Source organism: Larus michahellis, chromosome 7, assembly GCF_964199755.1.
Source record: "Larus michahellis chromosome 7, bLarMic1.1, whole genome shotgun sequence".
NCBI lineage: Eukaryota > Metazoa > Chordata > Aves > Charadriiformes > Laridae > Larus > Larus michahellis.
The window spans coordinates 22,767,539-22,792,647 of record NC_133902.1 but is presented as its reverse complement, the minus strand read 5'-3'; the positions used below and the strand labels follow the sequence as shown (position 1 = coordinate 22,792,647).

The 25,109-nt window shown below is 37.5% G+C and overlaps 1 protein-coding gene across 2 annotated transcripts in view; it reads left to right on the top strand.

The window, feature by feature from the left end:
• The window catches only part of CALCRL (calcitonin receptor like receptor), a 67,143-nt gene extending 42,949 nt beyond the window's left edge, over window positions 1-24,194 (top strand). For both annotated transcript variants that reach the window (XM_074595143.1, XM_074595144.1), the window contains 8 exons: window positions 486-577; window positions 6,141-6,267; window positions 7,851-8,004; window positions 9,246-9,306; window positions 9,425-9,491; window positions 15,628-15,846; window positions 16,233-16,274; window positions 22,482-24,194. In XM_074595143.1, the coding sequence (XP_074451244.1) occupies window positions 486-577; window positions 6,141-6,267; window positions 7,851-8,004; window positions 9,246-9,306; window positions 9,425-9,491; window positions 15,628-15,846; window positions 16,233-16,274; window positions 22,482-22,703 (984 nt within the window). In that variant the 3' untranslated portion in view covers window positions 22,704-24,194. The remainder of the gene's footprint in view (window positions 1-485; window positions 578-6,140; window positions 6,268-7,850; window positions 8,005-9,245; window positions 9,307-9,424; window positions 9,492-15,627; window positions 15,847-16,232; window positions 16,275-22,481) is intronic.
• Window positions 24,195-25,109: the final 915 nt, after the last annotated feature.

Here is a 25,109-nt window from a genome sequence, read left to right as displayed (position 1 = left end):
TCATTGTTAATTTTTTTTCATGCCCTTCCTTAAATGCGGAATGAAAATTAAATTTCCAGTATCGTAATCACAGCTTGCTTTGAAAAAATACATAAATTCATATAGGGAGCACAGGTTTTACTGAAGAGTTGTTTTAATAGATGAATCAAGCCTCAGATGGGAATGCACCTAGTACAGTAGCATAAATAGCCAAATGTACGTAAATACTTAGAAAAAAACATAGCAGTATATATTAGAACCTAACATTTCAACTGATGAGGTAAGTCCTACTGATGATTTCAACAAATCTCTTGTGAGTCCTACAGAAAGTGATTTTAGTAAGATGTTGATTTGCAGGATTCTAGACTTGACTCATCGTTATCTGTAATGTTTTTATTTTCTTAATACTATTATAGTAATTTTATATGCGGAAGAGATAAGTTTGTGCTTTATCAGCAATAGTTCTGTATGCATCACAGGTGCTTGGTTTTGTTCTTGTCTTGCAGACTGCTCTGAATTTGTATTACTTGGCAATCATTGGACATGGTCTTTCAATTGCATCACTTCTGATTTCTCTTGGCATATTCTTTTATTTTAAGTAAGTATATTTAAAATCCTTTACCAAATATCCTAGTTTCCATACTTTGAAACACCAGCCATCCCAATGAAATTAGATGGAGCAAGAAGGTAAAGAAAGTCAGTATATAGGTTTGGCCTTGAACATTTTATTGTAATGAAATTTTAGGTTTCTTTTCTCAGAAACCTAAAATCCCAAATCTGCAAACCAAAAACTGTAGAATATATTGAAAATAGGAAATGGGAAAAATCTTGTTTGTTTGTTTGTTTTGGCTTTGTGGTGTTTTTTGGGTTTGGTTTGGTTTGGGGTTTGGGGTTTTTTTTTGTGTTTTGTTTTTTATAATAAGTTACAGTGTGGATACGCCAAGCACCAACCAAACTAAAGTGCAAATGGAAACCAAAACAGTGATGGCATATGATAGGTACAGTGACGTTCCAAAGTAGGTAGCCACAAAATATGATAAAATTTAAAGAAAGTAAGGCTATGAGCTAGAGTAGGAATGGTAATAATAAAAATAATCCCCTTTTTTTACTCACCATATTATGGTGACTATGTCTATGACAGTTATGTCATATCCACTAACACTTACGAGGTTACCTGCTTGTAAGAAAGTTTGAGCAGTGCATTGCCACTGTCACAACAACTTGTCATATAATGCACAGGTCTTTTAAAATTAGTCTACTTATCCACTTTTGTGAACTTACTTTTCTTTCCCATGAAAGACACTTTTTTTTTCTTTAAGAAGTTGATGAGGCTTAGTAGAAAGGTGAACCCGGGAGCGTTGCCACATGCGCAGAGCTGAGAGAGACGACGTGTTATCTCTGCCAAATGCTGCACTGCGGAGTGTAGGCTTTCCTTGTTAGCTGGTGCTCGTTTAGTCATCTCTGCATCATTTTTCATTGGATAATATAGACCTGCTCTACTCTCTTACCTGTTTCTTACCACTATACCCTACTGTCTCACTCCATCCTATTTTTCTTAACATTTTCATATGAGTAGCACATACACCAGCAACTGTGGGGCAACCTCAGGTTTTGCTTCCCTCATGCTCTGGACTTCGATTAGGTTGGAGTAGCAGATACCTGATAAAAAGTTATCCTTTTTAGTCACATCTGGCTGAATATAGTGTTTCCAATTTAGACATGCATTATTTCCCCAGGTTCTGGGACAACATTTCCACAAATCCCCATCAGACCCCTGTGTTTCAACTTTGTAGCCTCTCTTTGTGAAATCCAATATTCGAGATGGCTTTTAAGCTTTTTCTGACTTCTTTTTATGAGGACAAACCAAAACATTTGTGAGTCTTTTAGTCAATTTATTTGCGTATGACCTGTAAAAATAACGCTTACCATTTCCAAATTCACTTTCCCTCCACAAAATCAACATGAGAAATGACTCTGAGTCCTTATAAGAAGCTTGATTTTGCATAAAATAAGGCTATACTGTTCCTATAAATGTCACAAGAAGTTTAACAGAGTAAATACCTAATGTGACAGGAAAAATGCTTTGACATAGACTTCTCAGGAGGAAACAAAAATATTTGAAATACACTATGATTTTAAAAGTTCAGAAACAGTAAAGCATGATTTTTCTGCACCGTAAGATGAAAACTAAGCCAATTTCCTCTTGGGTTGTGGCACTTACTGCAAAAGCAGGTGATCTGCTTTGCTACCATTATAACCACGTCACGTTTGTCTAACCATCCAGGGATTTTTTCTCTCCCTCTAGTAGAAGGATCATCTCTCCTCAGAGAACCACATGGAATTAATCCAGACCCGCAAACCACAATTTCTAGAGTGTGGTTATGTTGGGATATAAAAGGAAATTACAAAACTTAAAGGAAGCTAAAGAAAGTCCTCTACAAGCTGTTCTCCTGGGATGTACAGTTCCTCTAAAGTATTTTTAGTACCAGAGGGGTATTCAAGGATCTAGATTAATACCAGGATGTATTATGTATCGGCTGAAGCTTTTATAATTATTCATAGCTTTAACAGGTGGACTTTTTTTTTTGCTATTGTGTGGGGGTGCCTTTGAATTTGTCATGTTTCCAAAGAATTTATTCTGTTAGTGGATTGATAGTTTCTAGGTGACATTTACTGGATTGCTGACCATTAGAATATCTTTAAGTTTTACGGGAAAGGTGGTACTTTTCTCCATAGGAAAAATGACAGGGTTTTTTTTTCAAATATCTTCGACTTTTCAGGATTAAATTTTTTTTCCGTTTGAAATTCTGTTTTTTCTTCAGAAAATTGGAAATACTTGTCCAGTTTGTGACTTGTGTTCCCCAAGTGGATTGGAGTTCTTGGTTTAATAGCAAAAAATGGGCTATAAACTTGGAACTCTGATCTTCCTCTCTGAAAATTCATCTATGACATGTAACAGTAACTTCTGCAGTGGCTCTGCTTCCTCGCTCTGTTACATACTCTAAATCATACATGTGTTTATTATAAATCTTCTGCTAAAATAGTTGTATGGTTTTCATAAAGAAAAACAAGGCAAGAAAAATCTGAAAGAACAATGAATTCAGAGGAAGGGGATCTTTAATTTGGAAGATGTTACCCCACCCCCAAACAAAAAAAAAAAAAAACCAAAAAAACCAAAACAAACCCAAACCACCTGAAATAAAGAAGTTGTTGAACAAGCACCATGTCAAATCACGTGACAGCACCCACAGAGGACAGCAATGCTAGACTTCAAGAGGGGACAAGTAGCCAGATGATAGATTGATAGAGAGATACGAGGTTCCTAAATCACTTTAAGTGAATTTCAGATGAAAGGATAATTCGCCTTAGGTGCGTATGTGGACCTCACTGGTTGAATTTTGCAGTATTTGAATACCTTAAAAAATCAGATCCCAAACACATCTGGGTGCTTTTGAAAATGTTACCTTTTTTCTTTTGGAGAAAAACTGGAGAAATGAATTTTTCCCTAATGCCCAAGACATACAGGAGTCACAAAAGGAAGGGAAATAGGTAATTTAGCAGGAGGTCTGTTTTTATTTTACTGCACAGGGTTTAATCCAGTGATAGGTCATTCAAATGTTCTTAGATCATAATTATGAGAGTTAAGTGATTAAAGGATATTATGTCATTAAGAAAAACAGTCAGAAAAAGGAATATAGGAAGGGTAACAGAAGAGGGAGGGTGGGGAGGCTTAGGGAAAAAACATTTTATTACCAAAAACAGTCTTAGTTTTTAAATGTCATCAGTCTTGCTTTCTTGTTTCTTGTCTGGTGATCCTCTCAATGCTTTTATGCATGGGTGGAGGTGGGTGGGGATGGGTGTGTTTGAATATTCAACAGGAACAGCTGCTGGATGACCCTGAGAGATGGCCCCGTTCGCTGTACGTGCTTTTCCTTGCCTGTGCATTGAATCTTAACAATAAGCAGACAGAATTCCAGAGTTCTTCAGGACTTGTTTACACAAAGCACTTAGCTGGAATCTAGTATTGCCTCTCTTTTCATATATAAACTATATAGGAAAAAAATATTCAAAGACCATAAAACCAGCATATTGTAATAAACCTTTATGTGTTTTGGGCACTAAAATGAAAGCCAAAATAAAAAAAAAAAAAACAAAAAAACAAAACAACAAACCCTAATGGAATATACTTTATCATTTAATTAATATCCAAAGTTGTGTTCTGTATTTTGGACACTTTCTTTTTCTATTTTCTTCAGGCAAATAACGCCTGGGAAGCAGAGCTCATGTAGTTCCTTGTGCTGCATGGCAGCACTGATTTCTAGAGTGGGTCTCCTTCCCCCATATTTGGTGACATGAGGCTTAGAATGTCTCAGGGCTCCAAAGCTTAACTTGCAGAAACTCTGTCTGCCTGATTCACAGTGTTGCACCGTGCATATCCGAACCTGTTAACTTACTCGTGTATCTGCGTGCTGCTTCATACACTCTTCTTGTGATAGCTGCAAAGAATGCAACCAAGAAGTGCAGTCTCCTCCATAGTCAGTCTTGACTGTCTCTCTTGTTCAGTGCGGTCACTTTGTTTCTTGTTTCACCTATCACGTTCTCAACAGATTTCAGTATACTCCACCACTTGGTGACCATTCCATATCTGCATTTCTCTGTAAAAATATAAAGGTCGTCTTCTTCCTGCCCTCCCAAATTAAAAATGAATCACTGATGTCCATGCTTTTACCTTTTCTTTCTAGGCATGCTATTTGAAAAAGCTAGAAAACTTGATTTTTATTTTTTTCCCTTGTGTGACAATTAAGACATGTTCCCTGCTGACCTTGTCAATGTATTTCCGATTCTCTGACGGTGAACGGTAGTTGCATTAAGTGATAGATTTTCCTCCTCCAGTTAGTCATTTCATTTCGTCAACCAACTGCACTCCATATTGCTGCCTATTAAATGGAGGCAGATGCTTCAGTAGATGCTTTCTCCAAAGTAACCAAAGGGTGTTTCCTGAGAGTGACGGCAACACCGCAGTCTTTACCACTTCTCTTTGCGTGTGGGAGATGTTTCTCTGAGCTACGCTCACCCTGCAAAACCAGGCTCTGTTGCTGACTGCCAGCGCTGATGTGCTGCCTGACTCTGATCAAGTCCGTTTGCACGTATGTGCTATGCACCCCCTATCTTAAATCTAAAAGGATCATTATTTTCCCAGCTTTGTCAACTGATTATCTACTTTCACAACAAAATGGATGTTACTTGCTTTTGGAGCATTAAGCCTTAATATCCCAGTGATCTGAATATCTATCTGTACAGGCTTTCTATCTTCTTTTGTGTTTGTCTGTAAAGCTGAATTTCTTTGGAAAAACTTGAATGAGAAGCACTCCTACCTCTTGGAATGATACTAAGTTAGACCTGGCGTTCTCCAGAATGGCAGATAAATGGAAATTTGCTGCAACTGTGTTCAACTTTGAGTATTATTTAATATTATTGAACATCAGTTAAAAAAAAAAAAAGCAAGCCATTCAAAACATTTTTCTCTTTAATTTTAATGCCATATTAAAAGCAAACCTTGAAAACTAACACAATTAAATGGAGTTATATATTGCATTTTATAATTGTATTCTATATACTTAGTTATATACAAAAGTCAAGATTTGTGTTATTTTACTTATTTAGGTATTTCTCTAGCTGTAGGATTAAGGAAGAAAAATGCCAAGGATGTAAGTAAAAGAGAATTAACCTCAAGAAATCTTAACAGGTGTTGGGTAAATAGAAACGTAGGGTAAGAGATTCTTCAAGCTCAGGTATGATAATTAACTGGGAAATTCTTCACGTACAAACAAACAAACAAAAAGGTATAAATCTTCTGAAAAATGTTACATTACTGCTATTCAAATCACTTTTACGTAGCCAGTGCAAAGCAGGTCCTTCATTGTAAACATATGGGAACTGAATGTACTTGCTTTGCCTCCCGTTGTACAAAAAACTGAGATTAGGGGAAGGTGTTACCTTTCACATCATTCTGTTAAATTTGGACTGGAGCTGAAGAAAGCACTGATGCAAGACTTCTCAATAAAATAAAGAACTCTAGTATTTCAAAATTTCGGAGTTGTCCCCAAGTACACACAGTTGTCCCCCTGGTGTATTCATTTGTTCTTGTTTCTCTTTTCTAGGAGCTTGAGTTGCCAGAGGATTACCCTGCATAAAAATCTATTTTTCTCTTTTGTTTGCAACTCTGTTGTAACAATAATTTCACTGACTGCAGTTGCCAACAATCAGGAGTTAGTTGCAACTAATCCAGTAAGTAAAAGTATATTTGGCAGCCTTGGTGATTTGTATATGAAAAACTTTAGCAACACAGAAGAGAGAAATGAGACATGAATGCTTGGTGAAATGTTGTATATAGTGAGGTTAAAAAGTTCAGTAATGATGTATCCACGTTACGTAGTACAACAGATGTCTAACAATGATTTGGGCATTTCACATTTGAGGTTTCGAAATACTGAAAACACTTTAAGAGTCCGAGCATACTGAACTGATCTGAATTTGTGCAAATCGCTTTTGCACTGAAACAACTGCAAGAAAGTAGCTTATTCTAGATGATGTCAGTGAGCGTATGACAGTTGAATTCACCGAGGAAAGGCAGAAAAAAACCCTTTGGAGTATATTTTGGATGCTAGCTGTTTTCCTATGGCTTTAATTTTACCATCTTCAGTTGAAATGAGAAGAATTAATTTTTTTTGTGAAGGGAATTAAAGCTGACCCTTATATTCCAGAAGTAAAAAGCAAAGTAAAAAAGCTGCCTGTTTGGGTTTGATTTCTCTCTCTCCCATTTCCTGATAATGCTGGGGTAAGTTTGAATGGGTAGCCTCTCCCAAAAAGGCTAGGAGTTATAGCAGCAGAAGAGCCTGAAAATTAAATACATAAACAAACAAATCCCAAACTATGGCCTTATTTTTATTTAGACATGGAAGATGAATTTAAATTCTGTGAAAGTTAGGGCAAAACTCCAGAAGCTGAATCAAGTAAAAAGAGAAATTCTCTTTCCCCTGTAAAAGCTCATCAAAATGCTGGAAAATAGGCTTGAGATAGCTGCTAATAATCATCATCATCATCAAGTGACTTATGTAGCAGAATGTGGTAACACAATATCGATTTTTGGTTTAAGCTAAGTGACAGAAATAGTTCAAACACATGGCAATTTTGGAAGGGGGGGGGGGGGAAATCTGCAAGTTAACTGTTGCTCCTTTTTCACAACCTCACATTTTAGTCCTCGCAATAAGTTACAGTATAACACTTCAGGTGAAGAACATCTTTTGAATGAAGCGAAACACAAACACATACCAACAAGCGAGCTTCCTTCCAGAACCTACTATGCACGTTCTCAACCGGCCCTAAGTGCAGTTATGACTAGGGTAGAACTGGAAGTATTGTAAGCATTTTAAAAACATAAATCATTCTCTGGAGTAGTTGTTTGTTGGGATTGGTAAAATTGAGAGGGGATTACCCTCATGAAAGTAAATTTTCTTGTGTGCTTACCATCAGATAATTTAAAGATTCCCTACTGATTGGAATGGTCAAATGTGGCAATGTTTGAGACAAGGGAAAATACCGTTACCGCTTTCTGCCATCATGCTTGAGGATCTTGAGGCCCTCATGTTTGAATAACAAAAATACAGACTCGGTTACCAACTTCTTTGTCACCGTAAAGCGTGGAATTGTAATTCCGTGAAAATTCTATTACAAAAAAATATATTTAATTGTAATGAAAAGCAGAATAAACATTAACATTTGACTCAAGCAGTATTTTTTCCATTTTGCAACTAAGGCTTTGAGATTTTTGAAAATTAAAAATTTATATTGTACTCTGCTTTTTTCCACAGGTTAGCTGCAAAGTATCACAGTTCATCTACCTGTACCTAATGGGTTGCAATTACTTTTGGATGCTGTGTGAAGGCATTTACCTGCATACTCTCATCGTGGTGGCTGTTTTTGCCGAGAAACAACACTTGATGTGGTATTACCTTCTTGGCTGGGGTATGCGATTTCATATTGTGTATTTTTAGGCTAATGCAGTCTCTCGCTCCTTTTCACGAGAATTTGAACATCTGTCCCTTTGCTTTGCTGAGCTGGTGGCTTTGAACAACGATGACACACCCCTCTTCTTTGTCTGTAGTGTTTTAACAGGCTTAGAAATGTTAATGTAGGAAGTTGTATGTACCTCTATCTTTGCTGAAAGAGAGATCGTGCATTTCTGGAGTCAGGAAGGGACTCCTCCTTTGTAGAGAGAAAATAGTCTGCTATTATAAAAAAGGACATTAAGAAGTAATTATTCATTGTTCCTCACCTCGAAGATGTTTATTCAGGAATGAATGTTTGTTTTCAGAGAAGTCTCGCCATGTCTAGGGTGGAGGGTCAGAACTAAGTTAGAGATGGCCAAGGATTTATTTTTCCAGCAGTTCCATTTGACCTGTATTGTTCGCTAAGCAAATACAGAATAGCTGTAGCTGAAGATCTCAAGTAATATCAGTATCAAAACTAACAAGCCAAACCTGGTCACTTCAGATAATTCACAACAGCTTATTCACACAGTGCAAGCGAGAGCTTTCTCCTCAGCTTCAGCGCGTTGGCACATTCAGCTATAACATGGCTTGGTACCTGGGTCGCTAGCTGTCCCACTACAGACACAGCTGAGGTGTGGTTAAAAGATCATAGATGCTCAGCAGTTTCTGAAAATTAGGTACCACCACGGTGTCAAGGACCCCAGATAACTAATTTGTGTACTCTTTTTAAATTTTGAATTCAACCTGATTTCCAGAGTCCGTTTTCAAATTTTTTTTGCAGCTGACCTTGTTTTCTGAATACCTAGACAAGTATCAGTGAAGACATAATCAGCACTGATAATCATACTATTAAAGCTATGGTCATACATACAGTCACCTTTTTAATACTACTTACCTATTTAGCATTATTGCAGATTGCAGTCTGAAAAACACCTGTGTTAATGAAGATTGATCATTGCATTCTAAAAAGTTAGAATTTGATTTGCCTTTTCTTTTTATGTGTTGGTATGAATTTCCTGGTAAGACAGTAGGAATAAGGTTTCATACACCCCCCAGAAAAAAATCTGAGAAAATAGAAATGCAATTGGTCCCTGTTACTTTATTTGCTCTGCAGGTTTATAGTTTGGATAATGTGAAAATACAAAAGATTCTTGCACGTTTACTTCGTTATTTGCCAGGCTTATATATGAAGAAAACATTGTTTTTCCTTCACAGGTTTTCCACTTATCCCTGCCTGCATACATGCTGTTGCTAGAACTTTATATTATAATGACAAGTAAGTAGCATCTCAACTTGCTGTGCAAAACTGTTATATTTTCTTTAAGGGAAAAAAAGGAATACAACAGATAATAAGATGCCAAATGTTTTTTTCTTTCCCTGTTTGTTTTCTCTAGTTGTTGGATCAGCTCTGATACTCATCTGCTGTACATCATCCATGGCCCTATTTGTGCTGCTCTGTTGGTAGGCATTTTTCAGATAATAATTTGTTTTTCTTACTTGTTTTCTGTCTGTTCTTCATGGGCTTACAAAGCTGGTAAGAGCCTAAAGCTAACATTTAGAGGTCACTGTCATTTGCAGGACTCTCACTTAACCCAGTAGGTGCCTTAGACACACAAGATACACAAGTCATGGCCTTATTAAGGAGCTATACCCCTGGTCCTTTAAGAAACTCAAGTTCTGCAATGTTGATTATCATCCCACTTAAATGCTAGTGACAACGGAGGACTAAATATTACTGGGAGTACTGGAGGGCCACGTTCAAATCCTTCCTTTAGCTGCCCTGCCCGTTTGCCAGGTTGACTCTGCTATTAGCATCATTGTGTCACTGTGCTCATGTGGCCAAACAGCGACCAGACTGGACCTCACTGAGGTCCAGAAAGAGGACTCCCAAATGTCAGGACTGACTGTGGGTGGGAATACAGGATGGAGAGACGCTAGAGCAGGCCCTTGGGAAAGAACCGGTGGGAAATAGTTCTGCAAGTATCTGTGACCACCCCTGTTCTGATACCAATCTAGCAATGCGTTCTTTGGCCACCGGGGTATTGCAACTCTGCTTCATTAGTCCTCACGAACTCTCAGAGCACAGTGTTCTGTCTGACACTCCAAGTTAATGCCAGCTCTATTACATTAATGTTTGCTACTGAAGACACTAAATTCTAGGTAACTCACTCAAGACTCCACTGTATAAAAATCAGCGTTGTACTTCAGTTATTCTAGGACTGAATTTAACCTATGAAATTCAGTCAATAGATTGTTGCTAAATAGAAACAGGTGCATAATAAGAGAAAATACTAATATGTATCTACACAACTATACACATAATTAATATCTATGCATGCATAATGCAGAGAATGCTGCAGTGTGGAGGCATTCTATATGTGACCTGAATTAGCTGCTCGCTGTATATATTAGTCATCTCTTTGGTTGTAACACAAACTTCAAGCTGATCTAGCAGAGGTACTGTATACATGTCTACTGACTTTTCTTATGGCTTTTCAGTTCATGCAAGGAAACTCGTTAACAATGAAAACATTAAGTAACTTTTTGGAAACAATTTCAGTTTCTGATTTACATGAACTACTTCTTCTGTTAAATTGTTAATGAATATTTCCAGAGGGAATTCTGTGCATACAGAAATCTCTCTGAAGACCATTGCATAGTGGTCTCTGTGACTCCCATTTTCATTCACAGTGAAACTAGCTGGTGAACTTTTTGAAGATTGTGTTGATACCGTGACACACCTGAGGTCCTCTGCATGGGAAGCCAGAGAAAATCCCTGGGAAATTATTGAGATCCGTGGCCCTTGGGGTGTGAATTATTACTGACAATCCCTTGTCACGTTAGTCGGGTCTGCCATGTATGTTCATGTAAAGCACTTTAACTAGTGCTCTAATCTGTAAACTCAAAACCTTTCTAATCCTTTCAATTTTTCTGCTTTCTAATTTACACAGAAGGTGAAATCCTGTTTTCACAGAAAGGGATAGGATTTTTTTGTTTGTTTGTTTATTTCAGTGGTGCTGTATTTCACCCAGGAGCTGTATGCTATTCTGTGTTGCCTTGTTGTTACTTCCTTTGTTGAGGTCTCTCTTCACAGATATATCGCTTAGGTAAAGCTCTTTGAAGCTGAGATATAATTTATATTAAGTCAGAGCTTGCTTAAATAACAACAGAAAAATTTATGTAAAAATTATGAGGCTGTACCATCTTCCATTAAGTGACCTCATTTTAGGATGGAAGATCATTTTCTCCCTCCCAGCAGTGGCCTCCACGAAGTCACGCTGAAAACAATGGCAAGACTCCTACTGGTTTCAGTTGTGCTGGATCAGTCCCAAACTGTCCAGTCGTCTTCCTGCTCAAGGCGACACAAAGAATGTCCTCTGATTTTATTGGAGGTATAATAATCGCCAATATGGGATTGGTTTGGGCAGAATCTGTGTCCATTCTCTTTGCAATTTACAAATATGTATACCTTTGCTATTCCTATATTTTTCATGAGCTGACTGAAGGGGTTTCTCTTGCATCTTTCTTGCCTCAGTACAATCAATAAATTTATTTGAAAACCATGTAGGAATAACAAAGATTAAACGCAACTACACATCTTGCCTGTGATGTGAAAATACCTTAAAGGAGTTGCTTTCCTTCCTGGGAACAAAAAAAATGTAATATGTCAATTTACGCCAGGGATAAAGACATTAGATGAAATGCATGTGTTTAGGCTCTGTGAACAGAACCCTCATTTGCTTAAGCAGCTTGCTTGCCAGATACAATTTTCACACTTTACTAGGCATGACCTGCTTTAGTAGACATTTAAGCAACAATATTAAACTGCAAATTAGATAACAAGGGAGAAGACACTGTTTCTACTTGCAGGAGAAAGATCTCAAAGAACTTGAAGAGGACTGTCAAGTGGGTGCCAGGGAGAATTGGCAGAAGCCAATGGGAATTTAACTCTTGTACATCGCTGAAAATCCTACAATTACATAAAGTTAACAAGAATGCTGCTTTTATGGCCCCTGTTATTACATAACTGTGGTCAGATCCCTGCCAAAGAAACAGGAAATGGGAGCAGACATAGGTTGCTTTTTGATTGGAATTGTCTTCAGTTGACCATTTAATTACAACTGTTTGCCTAAGCAACAACAATTAAAGAAATTGTGTGGGAATGAAACAGAGCGGGATGTTAGTTTTTATACTAGACAAATATTGATCAAAACGGAGGAGGGAAAAAAAAGCAATGGGTTCGAACTTTAGGGAAAGCAGTAGTGATTTCAGTGTAGATTTCAGATGTGCCAGTGATTTGGTTTGCATCAGTGCCACTAAAAGAGCAGATTTTGATTTAGGCATGCCATTATTTATATAAATAATACAGGGGTTTTTATTGTGCCCTATAATAACGTTATGTATTAGTGTCTTAGACTGACAGCCTGTTATAGATGCAAATTCTTTTAGCAGAAGAAGTGTACTCGGTGAAGGAAGTTCAGGAGCTCCTAGCTTTGTCACTGACGTATTCAGTGACTTTAAGCTAGACTAAGTACAAGACTTAGGAAGTTTTGAAGTTGAATGCTTAGCATTCATATACCCAGCCTTGGGAATGTCCACAGGCCAGGTATAAAACTTGTCTTCATGAGCATGAGTAGGTGTTCTACCCAAGCAAGCCAGGCTCAAGCAGGCTAAGATCCGAAGCTGCATAACTAGATTAAAAGCCGTGCAATGGCTACCAGGTAGTATCTAAGAACATCTGAGTTTCTTGAGCTGAGAATGGTCTGTTTTTATCATCATCAGGAGGAATTTAAACTGAATTTAAATCTACATGATAATAAGGATTACCATACTGCTTAGCAAAATCTTAACGTGGAAAGAAGCAGAAATATCAGGGACTGGAGGAGAGTTTAATTCAACAACTGCAGCACCTATTGACTTAGAAGCTCAGCTAAGTTCACAGCCGCTCTTAAGGCATAACCTAAATTCTCTTAAGTTTGCAGTATAGGTGCCAACATTTCTTTTTATCTAGGATTGCCTTCTCTGCCTTTGTTTGCAGTTTTAGTCATTTGCCTGGTTTACTTTCAGGTCCCCATGGAGCTGCCGGTATTTTACTATGTGTTCATACTGCAGCTAGCACAGTGTCACTCCTTTGAGGCTTTAAAAACCATCACAGTCAATTTAATGATAATATATGTGCAAGTAGTTCCACTGGCCTACTTTTGCTTAAATGTAAAAATCAACTCACTACCCTGCTACAGTCAAGACCTGTCTTCATCACTTGTAAGAATTCAGTTCATCCTGATCTCACTGTGTTTGTGACAGAAGAGATACGCATCAAAAATTGGCACTGCATACTTTTACTGACCCTCATACTGTTCTCCCTTCTCTGCTTTGCCTCGTTCATCTTTTACGGTTGACCTAATACCTATTTGCAAACTCTTTGTATGCTTATTTTTGTGCTGCTTTGGTTTTGGTGGGTAAGTGGAACAATTAGAAAAATTCTGTGCATTTCAGCCTGTTTGCCAGGTGGCATTTTACTCCTGGCTGCTGCAACTTCTATCTTCAATTAACATTCAAAGGCAGTATTATAGGAACTGGCCATGCTACCAAAACACAAGAAGGCTGAAAATTCTGTGTTTGAGACATGTTGAACTAGTAGATTTGAGAAGGATTAAATTTAGAAATGGAGGAAGGAGTTATTGTCTGCGTGTACTATAGGAAGTTGGATGAGGATTGTGGGCTGCATAAAATCTAAATAAATCCCTTGAGAAAGAATCCGAAGACCTTGGTTGCTTAAACAAAGCTTAAAGGTAGCTGGAGACTTCCAGGAGAAATTCATGCAGTAGTTTCCTATGTAAAACTATTTCCTGTTAAAATGATTTAAATAGCATGTAAGTAGAATATAAATAACATCACATATCTGTCAAGGGCCTCGTTGCTATAACAATATGCAGCTGTTTATTGTGAAAACCTTAACTGACATGAAAGAATTCTGCCAGGGTTGTGAAGGACATGGTGACACACATGGTCTGAAATGGCTTCCCTGCTTGTGCTTGTCCTACAGTAAGACAGAGGCCTCTCCCTAGACCAGGAGCTCCTAGTCTTTTTAGAACTTCGTTGTTGTCATGGTTTGGGACAGGTTGGCCAATGACAAGACAACAATGCTCTCCCCCACCTCTCGCTCCAAGGGGAGGAAGAAGAGAGATAAAGAGAGTTATGAGTTTAGAAGAAAACTGAACTACTTTAATGAAATATTAATAATAAAAGGAAACAATGAAATACATACAATATATACAAATATACACAAAACCATACCAAGCTCCCAAGGAGGTGTCACTGTCAGGCACTGGGGAAGGTCCAGACTGGACTCAGGGACAAATGGGAACTGGAACACGCTGACCAGGATCAACAGGCAGATGAGCTGATGGGGTCCCTCCTCAGATGATGAGTCACTGAAGAAACAGATCCATTGGGAAGCAGCCAAAGAAGAGCCAACCCAACCCCTTCCGACCCTTGGCTTTTACACTGAGCATGGCCGATGGGATGGAATACCCGATTGGTCAGTTTGGGTCACCTGACCTGTCCCTGCCTCCCCACAGGTGCGACCCCTTCACCCAGTCAGCTGACCCCAGTTGCCATGGCAACAAGTGTAAGCACGAGCCTCTCACAGAACAGAGTTGTTTCTGCTCCAGCCCAAAGCAGGACAGTTGTCCGTCTCTCTGTCTGCTGGCTTTTACCCCGGCTCCCCCCTTTTGTCTCTAGATAGTTGTTGACAAGGACGGACGATCATCTGGAGGAAGAGACAGGACTAAAGTCTATGTCTCTCCCTTCCGTAGTGGATCTCCGAAGCAGCATTGTACCGCCTCTGTGCCATGGGACTGCCTGAACTCTCCAGGTCTCTTCTAGCTGTAGCTTCCAGAAGGGGCTGCCATTATCGCATAGATGAAAATACGGTGTAATCATCCTTAAAGTTGCTGTTGCTCTGGTTACTCACATCCTTTGGCTGTTGAGTATACACATGTGTGTGTGTGCGTGTGTATTAGTTTTGTGGTTGCTTACGATGAGTGCTCACATGTTGAAAGATGTGAGCATAGCTCCCATTTCAGTTTGGGATTATTTTTTTTTTATGAAACCGAATGAAGAGCCATCCACCTCTATTTTTTTCTTCTCTATACATTTGTGAAAGCAATATTTGAAAAATAAAGTAGCTTTTTGAAGATCTGTATTTAAATACAAAGATTGAAGAGTGTCATCGTCTTTCTTGACAAACCTAAAAAGACATCATCATTTTAAAAAGAAGTAATCATTCACCTGCATACTGTTATCGTGATAGCAGAGAGAAAGGTGCATGGATTGTTAACGCCAGAAGACCAACAGTTGTCTGGATGGAGACTTGCATAACAAGTTGGGGGAATGGATGTGGAGAGCAGATGTTAGAGCCCACTCTTGTTTACTTAAAGGTGTTTTCAAAGAGTTTTAAATCATGTTCATTGTACAATCACAACGCTATCCATCTAGTATGAGTTTTCTTGAGTTTCTGGTTTTTAGTATCACAAAACAGCATGTGGGATTATTTTTCAGACTATATCTTCAGCGTAATTTTCTGTTCTGACAGGTGAATCTTTTCTTCCTGCTGAATATTGTTCGTGTTCTCATAACGAAGCTGAAAGACACCCACAAGGCAGAATCCAACCTGTACATGAAAGCAGTCAGAGCTACCCTCATTCTTGTTCCACTACTTGGCATTGAATTTGTTCTGTTTCCATGGCGACCAGAAGGCCGGATCGCTGAGGAAGTGTATGACTATGTGATGCACATCCTTATGCACTACCAGGTAGGAAGCATTAAACGCTTTTTGCTCACTCGAGCTAGATAGCAGCTGGCATGTGAAGCAAATAAAAGAGAAATGATTGTGTTATTTTCATTTTTCGAGGCCTTCATGCAATATTCTTATAAATGACTTTAACTTTCTCATTATGCTGAATTTTCATTTATTAAAGAAACATCACAGTAGATAGCTGGCCCAATAATTTTTAGTAATCTATTTAAAAAAAAATTGAAATTAAAAATTAAAAAAAAACCAAAACACAAGACAAGTTTAGAGTTGTACTACATTTTTTTTGCTATCTATACCTGAATTTTATCAGGAACCTCTAATTATGTCAAACCTGGAAAAATCCATATGCATGTGAAATAAAGCAGAATCATTTTATTTTACAGGGTCTACTGGTGGCTACAATTTTCTGCTTCTTTAATGGAGAGGTAGAGTAACAGTTTTTTAATATATTTATAATACTTTTCCTATTTTATATATTTTTGTTTTGTTTCAGCATTTAAAGAGATGGTAATTTTAAAGTAATTTTTAAAAGTTTTCTAAATCTAAATTTATCAGGTAAAAAGCAATTAAAAAAATAAATCTGGCCACGAAGCGCAGAGCTTGGGAGAGACTATGCCATCATTTGTGGCATCAGTAAGTTCTTTAGGACTGACTCATTTGTACTGAGCAATATACATGTCTCTTGGTTCTATAAGGAATTGTCACTTGTCACTTTGATATAAATTCTCAATAAGTATCATATAAAAGTAAAATGCAATCCAACATCCAGAAGGTGTATTTGTCTACATTAGAAGCTGTATAGCGTCTGTTATCCTGGAGAATCACTGTATTTGGTTTTTCTGCAGCAGGAATAGAGCATATTAGATTCATGTTGCTGTGCTGGGGTACTCTTGTGTTATGATAGCTTTTTGGGAAAATTTTAGGCTGAAGTTTGGAAAACTGGGAAACTGTTTTAGCAAAGCTGAAAAATATCATTCCAAAAATCAGAACTTAATAGCTTACTGTGCTTGGGTCAGAAATTTGTGTTAAATAACAATTGCACTTTTAAGAAACCGTCATCAATCAATTCCAAGAATAAACTTTATACTTCAGTTAGGAGATTTCAGTATTTCAGTAGTATGTAGTACCCATTCTGTTGAAGCTAACGAGCTTTGCTGTTATCTTGAATAGATCAAGGTCCAGTAACTCTGGAGTGCACACAGTGACTTCCATCTCGCAACTCTGGCGCACGAGCTGTGCTGGAGAGTACACTTATAGGGCCTTACAGTGTCAGAGATCAAAGTGGTAGAAAGGCTAAAAATTATATAGAAAAAATTGTTAATAGAGCTCTTGCTTGGAAACACCCCCCCCTCCCCACCACTCCCCCGAAAACCCAACAAATGAACAAAAACACCCCACCAAAACACTAACTGGTACTTTTCCAACACTTTTGGCAGAGGAAAAATTACATCCTACACTTATTCCTACACATCTGGTTTTTTGTTTGTTCTACATATAGTGCAGTTGCAGTATATGACTGGAAGCAGATGTGTGGGAGTAACCACATGTTTTCTTGTGACTGAACTCTTTCTTTTATCAGATGTTATAAAATTGTATCAGTCTGCTTTATATAATGTTATCGGACGGTAATATTTACTTACAGGTAAATATTTGGCTAATACTAAATTATTACTATTTTTATATATATAATATATGTGTGTGTATATACATACATATATTAAGTATTATATATATACATATAGAGGTGTGTGTGTGTATATATATATATATAAAAAATACTAAATTGATACTAAATACAGGTAAATATTTGGCTAATACTTGCCATGAAGGCAGAAAATATGAAAAGAAGCTTTCTCTCAGTTTAGTGGGCACTGGGCAGTGGTTTTGATCTGGTTTTAATGTAAAGTAGGTGCAGGTTCAAGTCCTCACTTATATATTTGATTCAAAGCAGAAAACCTCATTACGCATTCTGGATCTGATTTGATCTCTTGCCTACTTTCAGCATTGATCTTTCACACACTCTTTCCCTTCTAGATTTTATAGTTCAAAAGGCCTTCTAAAAACAGATATTTGGAAAAAATCAAATGGAGAATTTCTTCTGCCCCAGTGCAAAATGGAGGGGAAAAACCCCTTGAAACCTCTGCAGTTTCTATGAAACAACATTGTCCACTGCTCAGTTCTGCCTTTTTCTTCCTGTGGATCTTCTAAGGCTACTTTATTACTTAAACAACTTGAAACCCTAATTTTTAATATAAGCAGTAAGAATTGTACCTGTAACTATTCCATTGTTACAGACTCATATTTTTACACACTCTCTTTCGCTATGTAAGAAAAGCAAACTTGAGTCATCCTTCTAATTCAGTATTCTAAATTCAGCACGGGCTGATCAGTGGTAAAAGATGAGCTCTCCCACAACTCCTACAAATGGTAACAGATGAATTGCTTCTTCAACATCTGTCAACAGGATAATGTTAAAAGGGAGATTTAGCCATTTCAACATTTCTTAATGTAGGCATTTAATTTTTAGACCCTTAACTTCGGCAGTTAAACGTACTTGTCTGTATTTGCTCTCTGTAGAGTGGAAATTTATGCTTTTTAAAACAGTTTTGGGTTTGCGAGCACTATTCACTTTTCTCTTTAATTTTACACCTTGTTCAAGAAGGGATTTATTGCTTTATAAACAACCATATCAGTAAGGAAATCCATGGAGAGAATGTAAGTATAGTTAGAGAAAAAAAAGTTTCCTTTGTCTACTAAAAGATTCTGCTTCTGGCATGTGAGGCTGCAGGCACACGTGTATTCTGTTGCCGTTATATTCTCTTGCTGTCATAACAATGCCCGAACAAAGCCTGCAACTGCGGCTTAGCTGTTGTGTACAAGATGCTTCTTTATCATCACCTGTCATAGCAACACCTCATTAGAGACTGTACAAAATGAAGGGCATCAGAGAGTGGTGTTAACGCTCACCTGCAGTAAGTCTATGGTTTAAAGGTGAATACTGATGTTGGAATCAACACTTGGAGTGACAAAGGGGGAAAGATTTTCCAGTGGGGTATTAGCAATTAAAAATGCTAAAAGCACTGATTTCTTTCTCTGGAAATCTAGAATTTCCCAACTGCTACTGTACCTTTTAATGTTTTTTATACCAAATATCAGGAGCCAAACCCTGTTCAAGTGATGGCTTGCAGGCCACCTCTGGCTAAAAAGTGAATAAAAGTGGTCTGCTTGCAGAGAGCTCTAGTGAAAAGAAACTAAAAAATGTAAGAAAAATAGCTGGTATGTCCCGCTGACTGTATCCAAAGAACATCTCCAAACTTCTTGAGCAGCGCAGCCAGGGATGGTCTGTCAAATCCAGTTCTAACACGCACTGCAGCTGTTTGTCACAAACCTCCTACAGACGAGGGCATACGTTCAAACCCTTCATCTTTATCTTCTCTGGCAAGGCTTCCCTACGGACGCTCATGCGCTTGTGTCCCAGCAGCCCACAGAGTAAGATGCTTCTTGACTACCTCATCATGTTTTCCAGTTTGAGTTGGACTAGAGCAGCCTTTCGGGCGACACAGGCTGCAATCAGAGGAGAAGCTTGTCCCAGATCTCTGATAAATCAGTATAAAGATTCCTATTGAGCTGTTAATAACAGGTGATAATAATGAGCTACATTATCCATGTAAGGTTTGTGGGACTGGGGTTTTTTCCTTTCCTTCCACTTGTCTATAGAAAAGTTGCAGTAAAGATCATAGTCTCAGGTCTGCAGGATTATACAATCCCTTTATTAATAAGCGAGGTTGTGTTGTTTGTTTGGTTGGTTTTTTTCTCCTCATTGGCTAATTGAGCTGTTTAATTTGTGGTATACTAAACAGCAGGTGACTAGTTTGTTAAAGAGCTGATTGGAGGGAGCCCTTAGTGAGGACTCGTCAAAAAGAGCCATTACTAATTAGTAAGGTGAGAAAGCAAGAATATTCCAGCTGGAACTGGCATCTCTGTTAATGACTGAGAAATACAGTTGTATTTATTACATTACTTTCTTTCATTAAATGCATTGCTTAATATCCTTTCTTATAGCAAAGTAACAAAGTGCTACCCCTCCTGAACTGAATTTACAGCTCTGTGCAACTGCTCAAAGCTGAGGAAAGAGTTCTGTTTTCACTTCATGGATAGACATGCGTATTGTGAAACAGTGTATAATTAGTGGTGAAATTAGTTGTCTCATTGATTTTTTTTTCCCCATCTTCTTCTATAAATGATTGATTGGATAGTTTAGAGACGACTGAAAGACAGTAATAATAAATGAGAGGATGTAAAACCCTACGAGAATAGACATGTAGTAGGACAGAGGTGAAATACCGATTCAGCAGTAACAGAGAGGCTTTGGGAAGAATGCCAGAAATACGCGGCTGGCTTAGAAATGCCAAGAGAGCACGATGGGCAGTGGGGAGGGCACAGAGGAAATGGTGTTTGCCTGTACAGGAAACACTATTCATAGCCATCTGTCACTGGCCAGAGAGCAAGCTAAGCAGACTGTTTTCTCCCTAGAAGTAGCCCAAACGCGCTTGTCTTGGAGCGATACTGATGGTTCTCTTGAGCTATGGGGACCGATATACTTTAGGACTGGTTTACAGAATTTATTAACAACTGAAAATAAGATGAACAAACAAGCGTTACTGAAGCAACCAGGAGGAAATGTGGGAGAGGACCATAACGTAAGGCTTCTTTGCAACTCGGCAGTTCTAGTTTATTTCCCAGCTCTGCAGATAGACTTCCTTGACCTTGGTTAAGCCATTTAGTTGTAGATGCTGATGTTTTCCCATCTCTTGCCTGTTGTCTGCCATGTCCAAAGTGAAAATTGGTCAATATGTAATTTTTTGAGCATGTGTCTACAATGAAACACTAATATTATTAAGGTAATTGACCATGGAAGGGAGAACAAATGGAACATAACTTAGTGATATGCACAGATTGATTTATATGATTTAGAAATAAATTCCAAGTTTCCTTCTCAGAAAAGATGGAATTTTGCATATGCCTCTTCTCTTGGCTTTGTGAGGGATTGCAGGAAATGGATTCAACCTGTGTGAAAATTTAAGGCTATATACTGCTATGCAATGCAAATTAATTAATCAAAAGCCCCTGTGATGAAACAAGAACTTTCCATTTAGGCTCAGAAGAAATACAGACTTTTGATATGAAGAGCAATAAAAGCAGAAGTATTAAGACACTTGATTTCTCTTCAGTGTTTGTAGATTTGTGTTTAGATGTTTTGAGTGGATTAGAATAGTTTTATGAACAGTAAAAGAGCATCTCCTTTGCTCTAAGATACTAATTTCTTATGCTACTCAGTTGATACTTCTTCCTTTACCCTTTTACATTTTCTTTGTAAGGATTTTGAGAAATATGAAGTCCTCCTTTAACAGAAGATTCTGATACCAGACTGCAGGAAGTCTAAAAATTGCATCTCTTTTCTTCTATTTATTTTTATTTTTCATAATTAAAGCCAGAGTAAAATTAGACAAAAGCAGCCATTGTGTTAGGGAAAAGCAAACACAAAAGAAACCCTGAAGACATATGGAAAATCCGAAAAATATTTACCCAAAATCTCAATATTTAACTGGGGGAATCATGTTCAGTGTTTAGTTCTTTTGTATGTAACAAAGTGAAATGAAGGTCATGCTTGTGAATGAGGGCTGTGATTTGGGGTGCAGAGCTGGATAAATGTGAGTGTCACGTCCCCACAGCATTTCTTGAAAGTCAGTGCCTTGCCAGTCATCGTGGGAATATTTTGTGTACAAAGTTCAGCTGAAAAGGAAATCAAATATTCATGATCCGTGGGCAGGTTTTTTAACATTAAAAAAAATTCTCTTAAAAAAGCAACAACAATAGCTATTACCATTCTTAGCATTCCTCACTTGGCATCTTCACTGAAAAACTAATTCCATGTGAATTTTATGAATGTGACACTTCATCAATCCAATATGCACAGGTGTTTAACCATATTGTAGGAGAGGAAGGCTAAGATAAACATAGCATCCTTTCGGTGGAGACATGTAAACAAGGTGGGGCCTTCGGCTATTTTATCAGCTTTATTTTTAACCCTGGTAGAAATACAGAGTTCAGGAAATTGTCCTTCTATTCATTTGATTAAGGTATGGTGAGAAATTAAGAAAGGCTTTCTTGTGGCAGAACTATAGCAAATGTTAATTATGGTTTGTTGAGAGTTTAAGAATTTACAGCTGCTGCAGATATGGCCTTTTGAATATAAGGATGACCTTTTTCAACTGTACATCTGACCTGTCCACACTAGACTTCAGTCCACAGGGGAGAAAGCAGAAAATTATGTTGCTGCTCCTCCTCCTGTAATACATGCTTTTCCTGAGCAGCTAGTACAATACAGTTGTAAAATGTACTTATTTCACACCAAATTTGTCAACAAATAATGCCTTCTTAAATTGTAAATCTTTCGGAACATCTCATTTGACAGGTCACATGTAGGTACCCCCATTTTCCAGGATTATTGAGCCTTACTACCTAATTTGCCTAGACACGTTTATTATGGCGCGCATTCATCAAAGAATGAAGTTCAGTGCTATCTTTCCCAATGTTTTATGTACCTCTCTTTTTTTTTTTTTCTGGCATAGGTCCAAGCTGTTTTGAGAAGACACTGGAATCAGTACAAAATCCAATTTGAGCACAGCTTCAGCCACTCGGATGCTATGCGCACCGCTTCCTACACTGTCTCGTCAATCAGCGATGTTCAAGGCTACAGCTACAATCACGACTGCACCAGTGAACATTTAAATGGGAAGGGCTACCATGACATGGAGAGTGTTGTTTTAAAAACTGAAAAGCTATATGGTTGACTGCCAAAGGCTCAGCATATGCTGGCGTGCTTACCCTCCTAGCTCATGAACTCCAAGTTTGATTCAATGACTCCACGGCCAGAAGATTTTACCTAACTTGGGATATGTTTTTCTCTTGAATGATGCAAACTAAATCAACACGTTTTTCATACGTATGTATATATATGCATATATACATATGTTTGTGTTTCTGTGTATCTATATAGTATGGACATCTGTACATATATATATCTATATATGTATGTGCATTTATATAAGGATACAAACTTTGCCTCTTCAGTTTCTACTGTGTAGACAAAGTTGGCAATTTTTTGTACAAAGGGAATCAATGAAGGATTTCTTATTTTCTTGGAAGTTTGTATAAGACTGTGTTGTGTTGAAGCCACTTCATTTGCCTATAGAATCTTAGAGTGTAAATACCATATTGTATTGTCTTAATTCAACCTAAAATAGAACAAAGGAAAATGGTTAAAGTAGGTGCAATAATAACAATAGATTGTCCAGGTTAATTTTGTGTCCAGCATTTGACTGTCAAAAAAGCCTAACAGGTAGTCTGAGATAACAGACTCAAAGAGACTGATGGTTTGGTGTGGCCAGTTTGTTTTTTCCACTACTTCAAATCAACCATAGTGACACCAGTGCAAGTCTGAGACTCTACTTGCTTCTGTACTGCAATGGTAGATTTTACAGCAAGCTTTGAGCAATTTTATTTAAACTGTGTTTGCATATACAGAAGTGTCTCCTTCTCCTCAATTTTATGGGAGATTCTTATTGGTTTAACACAAACAAGATCAATGAGGCCTTATTGCCAGAAAGAAAAGTAGTAACCTCAATAACTGTAAATCCTTCCAGACACTAATACATAATTGAAGCTGATGGAACTTCACTGTGCGCTAACGGAATTTACTCAGCTAGGAAAAAGATCATGTACAGAATTTGTTGTAGTCATGTTGTTGTTTCGTTTTATTTTTAAGTACTTCCCTGGCCATTTGCTTGATAATTTATTCCTTCGTTCTTGGGGCAAAGTTTTGATTAATTTTGTGGCTTTTTTTGGTCTGAGAAAAGCATGCAAGACTAAATGCAGTGCCAGTGACATATTACCTTTCAAGCCAGTGTATGAGATTCAGACTAATCAAGCAAACTAAGGTTAGTAATTGTCATTATTTGAAAAATCCAGTATGAAGTTTGTCTTATAAAAGTTTAAAATATTATGGATTGAGAATTTTAATATTATTTTGGAATGCTTGATGCTGAATCTCCATCTCAGTTAACTAGCTTAGAACATTACTTTATAAGTTGTTTCTTTGGTGAAATAAAGAATAAAATGAGGGGATTTTCAGGAAGGTCTTGAGAAAATGTGTCTTTATAGCAATTTATGTTCTTGTAAATCTTTGTGCTTTAAAGGAATAGTAGGGGTTTTAAGTGAAATGACAAAAATGCTCAAGAATGAGGGCATGATATGATATAAGGTGAATCTAGAAAAATCTTATTAAAAATCACAAAAGAAAAAGGTTTTATTGGTTTATTTTGAAGATAAGTCTACTTCAAGTGGGGAAAAACCAAAACAAAGTTAATTAATGTACATTTGGTGCGTGTAAGCCAGTCAAAAAAATGAAAGACAGTTCTTTCTGACACCACTTCAGTTTCAGTTTTAAATACTTAATTTTGTATATGAACAACTTGATTTTAACATTTATACATTTTTGTCAATAGCCTTTCCATAAGCATCTAGTTAGTTTGCTGTCACAGTGTTTATTGGTTTGTGACTTCATAAGGCTTTAAATGCTTTATATTTAGAAGGAAAACATTAGGACGACGTGGTAAGTTCACGCCATTTGCACCTTTCCATAGTTTTTTACAGTTCTTATGTCTGGAGTTTGAATTTAGAATGTGTTTTATTAATGGTTTAGTTTCATAATATAGAATCTCAGCTAGGATGCACAAATAAGTTTTTTGTCCTTTTGCGAGGCTGTCTGGTTGACTGATGCAAATGATTTGAGAATTGGTTGGATCCTGTCCTTTAGAATAGTGTGAAATCTGGCAATCAGACGTCACCATCTCTTAAATTGTAAGAATACAGTAACAGTATCTGCTACAACATGATTAGAGGTTACTTACAACTCTGCTTGCTAATCTATGTAGTGTTACTTAAAATCTGCGCAATGTTCTGAAAATACTAGTGATGCAGAAAATCCCTGCTCTGGTATAGCAGCTTTACATTTGGGGACCAGATCATCAACTGGTATAAATCTGTCTTGAGTTCTATTTTCAGAATCAAATGGTACCAGCTGAGAAGCAAAGCCCAGGCAGACATCTGTCCATTTAAAAGTGCTTTGAAGTCCTTCATGGCATATTATCAGACAGTTATTTCAATGGTACCGGGTGGGTTGTTATAATTAAAACATA